The 4653-nt window shown below is 41.0% G+C and overlaps 1 protein-coding gene across 1 annotated transcript; it reads left to right on the forward strand.

Annotated features, from left to right (window-relative positions):
- The first annotated feature begins 470 nt into the window (after positions 1–470).
- Positions 471–3695, forward strand: LOC115390389 (myeloid-associated differentiation marker homolog). The gene has a single exon (XM_030094238.1). It carries the CDS (start codon positions 698–700, stop codon positions 1568–1570), a length of 873 nt encoding a protein of 290 aa, XP_029950098.1. The 5' UTR covers positions 471–697; the 3' UTR covers positions 1571–3695.
- The last annotated feature ends 958 nt before the right edge of the window (positions 3696–4653 follow it).

Genomic DNA, 4653 nt, shown 5'->3' on the forward strand with positions numbered 1-4653 from the left:
ATAACTGCTGCACCACCATGCAGCCCAGACTAATAATATCTCCTCAAATCTTTACAATTCTGTCAACTTGAAGCTTCTGCTTTTTTTTAGTACTTTCCAGTCAGAATATCAAGGTTTATTATCTAAAAAAAGGGGAAGCCAGGTGCTGCTCATGGTATTGTCTGGATATCCCCTGAAGGTGGAGGAAGTCCCCACCTACACATTCATCCACTCCCAGAAAAGCTTTTTTAAACGCTATCGTTTATGAAGAGTGGCTCTGAAAAGAGGAAGAGTTCTTCATGAGAACTGCTGGAGGCAGGCTTATCGCTCTGTTTGCATTTGCTCTTTATTGTGGTCATTTGCAACTCCAGCAACACCGAAAGTGCTGCGGAGCCTCAGAAAGGAAGTGGGAGAGGCGTGTTTATGCATCTCTGCTTCAAAACATCCTCCCACTGTAGTATTTTTTTCAACTTTTACTCTGTGTAAAAAGATCAGAAGGTGTGAAATGAAGGACAGAAATTCAGACTTGACGGTTCCAGCTAGTTTTCAGGTTTTGAGATGAGCTTGAGCTGTTTCCATGGACTCTGCTGGATTATTTTTCTCTACTTTTGGCAGATCTGGGATTGAAAGCGTTTGACTGATCTGTTGAAGCAGGAGAGGAGCTGTTCCAGGTAAACCTCCAGCTCTCTGATCTGACGGGCCCTGGATCGCTGTGGGGATGCCTGTGATTGTCCTGGAGGCCCGAGACTTCATCAGTCCCATCTTCTTGTTGCGCACCTGGGAAGTCCTCTCCAGCTGCGTGACCTTCAGCCTCGTGGCCTCGCTGAGCGCTGAGGAGCTGAGCCAGTGCCCTCAACTCAACACGTTCAGGATCTTCTGCATGTTCATCTGGTGCTTCTTCTTCACCGTCACGCTCCTCATCCACATCATCAGCTTCATCCAGTTCCACAGCCTCATCCCCATCTCCTGGAAGAACCTGACGGTGACGGTGGCGGTGCTGGGGGCCCTGCTGAGCCTCAGCGCCTCCGTGCTTTTCCCCTGGCTGCTCATGAATCGGGAGCATGTACGGCCGCGAGCCGTGGCGGCGGCCGTGAGCTCCGCTCTCACCTTTCTGGCGTACGCTTTGGAGTCGCTGGTGCTTCGAACTCAAGCCCAGGAGCAGAGAGGCTACATGGGAAGCATGTCGGGTCTCCTCAAAGTCCTCCAGCTGTGGGGCGGGTGTCAGATGGTTCCGCTGGTCGTGGAGCTGCTGACGGGAACACCGACCGGGCTGAAGCCGTGGCCGTTCTGGGTGACCGCCGCGTCTCACGGCGTCTGCCTCCTCCTGTCTCTGGTGACGGTGGTCGTCATCGTGGGCGACTTCACCGGCCGCTGCTTCCTCCCGTTCGACAGGTTTCTGGCCGGATTCAGTCTGATCGGGGTGCTGCTCTGCATGCTGGCCACGGTCATTGGTTTCACCAACATACTGCAACTCAGAACCCAGAACCAGTTAGTCGTCATGGAAACGGTGGTTTCCAGTGTCACACTGCTGGCTTACACTGTGGACTTCGCCTTCTCCATCAAGCTGCTGTGTGACCGCAGTCAAATGTGAGAACATCCAAACTGAAGGAACGACGGGGGACCGGAGGAGGATCAACATGATGAGTGACCAAACTCTAAAGACTAAACGACTGGCAGTTTGTCTAAACCTTAAAATCAGAACACAATGCACCCAAAAAGACACCGTGATGATAAAACTGTCTCTCTGTTCTAGAAGGTGTCAGTTTATTTTTTTTATCTAAAATCAGAGCAAGCGGTGACATGTTAATGATAAACAGCAGCGGGTCCAGTACTGAGCCTTGAGGAACTCCACATCTTATTGATTTCCCAGATTTGAAATTCTGACATAAAGAACTCCCAAAGATTCATAAAGATAAAGCAATGTCTTTTGGTTCTGTTTTTTTTTCAGTGTTCATCAGACGAACTTTTAAACCTTAGGTTGTGTTACAGTTACAATAAATGTTGTACATGTAGAAACAGCTCGAAAAGTTTCAATCCAATTTCAATCCAACTTTTCTAAATGCATGAAGATGTGTTGTTTTTTAAATGTTATGTATGTAGAAACAACTGAGAAAGCAACTTCAGTGTTTTAAATCATTTACTTTTATGAAAATTATTGTCATAATTGTTTTCCATCTATTGCTGTTTGTTCAAAAGGCCTTACAGAAGAACTAACAACAATCAGAACCTCCATAGTTTATTTTTTAAAAAGTATTTTCACTGATGTGAAACAGTTCAGACATTCTGACCGTGATGAATAAACTAGAAATACATTGCTGTAATTCAAGTCTGTTGCTGTTTTGGTGCTTTCAAGTATGTGATTTAAGTCATTCTTAAATTCTACAGTGTTATCTAGTTTGAAAATCATCGCTCACTATATACGCCTACATTTTTTTTTTTTTGCACTTTCTTGGACAAAGAGATGCTGTTCTTTATATCGACATTTAAAACGTCCAAAACAGACGATCATTTGAAAATGTATTGTCTTGAGAAATGCGTTTTAATCAGATGTTACAGTAAATGAAGTAAATCCAAATGCTTGCGATTCACACTGTGATTATATATGATTAAAGTGACCAGTGTTTTGAACGGGGAACTCTTTACTTTTACTTATCTTCACCAAGCTTTTGTTTCAGATAGTTTCTTTTAAGAAATGATGTTATGAGCAACTGTGTGGAGTTGCGTTTCCACCGTTTTCCCACCAGAGTTTCCCACTGAGGTCGACAAACAGGAATAATTTTACTGATGTGAAAGAATAACGTGACATTTCTCACCGTCAACACACAGTACAGTCATTAAACCTGCACTGTGCGACAGAACAGTCATTAAGCCTGGATTTTGTGACAGATGAAGCACTCTTTACGGACAGATTGACAGGTATCCATTGTGGTAGCTGAGTTTGTCTTGCAATGTAATTCCTAATACAGGAGCTAAATGAGAATTAGTCATTAATAAATATTTATGTCACTGAAAGTTTTTATATTTGGAATTCTCTTTCTGGAACCGTAGACTAGATTAAAAGACAGCGTGTGTGAAGAATTCCTCTTGTTTCAGGCACTGTGTTCATCTCTTAGTCTTCTCCTGAGGCGTGCACACAGAAATGGGTCATTTGTAACTGATAAAACCTTTGAACCAACAGCTGTTCATCAAGTTTAGTAAACCACGGTCTTGTCCGCTCTCAGATTCACAAATTATCAGCACATGTTAAAGAAAACCAGACTAAAATGCTTTTCTAGGCTCACATTTCTTTTTTGCAGAATCTGCAAGATTTAAAAAAAAAAAGATTTAAAACCATGGAAAAACAGCAATGGTTTCACAGAAACTGGAGAATGATTATTAAAGTACATGTTGTGTGTTATCGCCGCAGTTTTGATCGTTGAAATAATTAAGAATACATCATGTACATGACAGACGTGTTCATGGTCATGAATAATAAAACTGAAACAGCATCAAAACGTCAAGTAATTTAAATCCTCAAGTCACATGAAGCAGTTTGATAAAGGCTGTTTCCATCTGGCAACACTAGGTGGCAACAGAACATTGACATGTAAACCAGCAGAAATCACAGGACTCAGACTAAAACCTCCACACCAAAGTATGCTCAGTTTTTCCAGTTAAACGTGTAAAAAAGCTTTATTGATTCAACCGAACTGTATCGAGAACAAGAAGTCACAGCTGATGTTTACACAGTTAAGCACAGTTTTACATGAGAGAGTCAATTAGTTGGTTGTTTGTATGTGAATGTTAATTTAAAAATAATGTCTTTTTTATCATATCAGTCTTCTTCACTTTGTGTGTTTGTGAGCTTTTTTGTCTCCCTGTACCCCCAAATGACTTTTATTTATGATAATTTCTACAATGATCATCAATAATCACGAGGACTTTGAAATATTTCCAAAGTAGTAAGTAAGTAAGCAAGTAACTAAGCAAGTTTTGGGGATTATTATGACTTTTAAAATGTGGATGACTTAAACCGGTACACATCCTGCTATACTGTCAGTTCTTTCATTGATCAAACAGGAAAGTTACTAAAAAATAAATGTATATTCACTCTGACAAAGGGGAGGGAGGATGTACTGTAACGATGTTACATTACTTTAGATTTTAAGAATTTTGCCACATGTCTGAACTTGTTGTCACTGTTATAAACTTTTGTGGCTTTTTTATTTATTATTATTATTATTTTCATTAGAAATTACTAGATTGGATTAAATCATCACTTTGACATTTTGATGTAGGCCATTTAAAGAAAACACTGTCTTTAAAGTCACACTTTTAGATTTATTCATTATATTTAATCGAGGAAAAAATACTTGGATTCTAACAAAATGTTCTACAAAGATCATAAAATGTATATCACACGGATTGTTCTGCAGATTATTTTATGATTAAGTATAACATTAAATAAGAAACATTGTTGAAACATCTCGGAATGTAAATCACACTGATAACCCTGCAGATTGTTCTACAAAACAAAAAAGAAACTTGTTTACTTGTTACTTTGTTTACTTTCTCACATCTGCCCGCTCTGTCCAGACCCGCTCAGTGGCTGTGCGGATAAATCGATGGTGCGGTTGAGCGGCTGGGAGGCGGCCGCTCCGGATCGATTGCTCTGGTCTGCGCGGTGTCAGGAGA

The sequence above is a fragment of the Salarias fasciatus genome, chromosome 6, assembly GCF_902148845.1.
Source record: "Salarias fasciatus chromosome 6, fSalaFa1.1, whole genome shotgun sequence".
Classification (NCBI taxonomy): Eukaryota; Metazoa; Chordata; class Actinopteri; order Blenniiformes; family Blenniidae; genus Salarias; species Salarias fasciatus.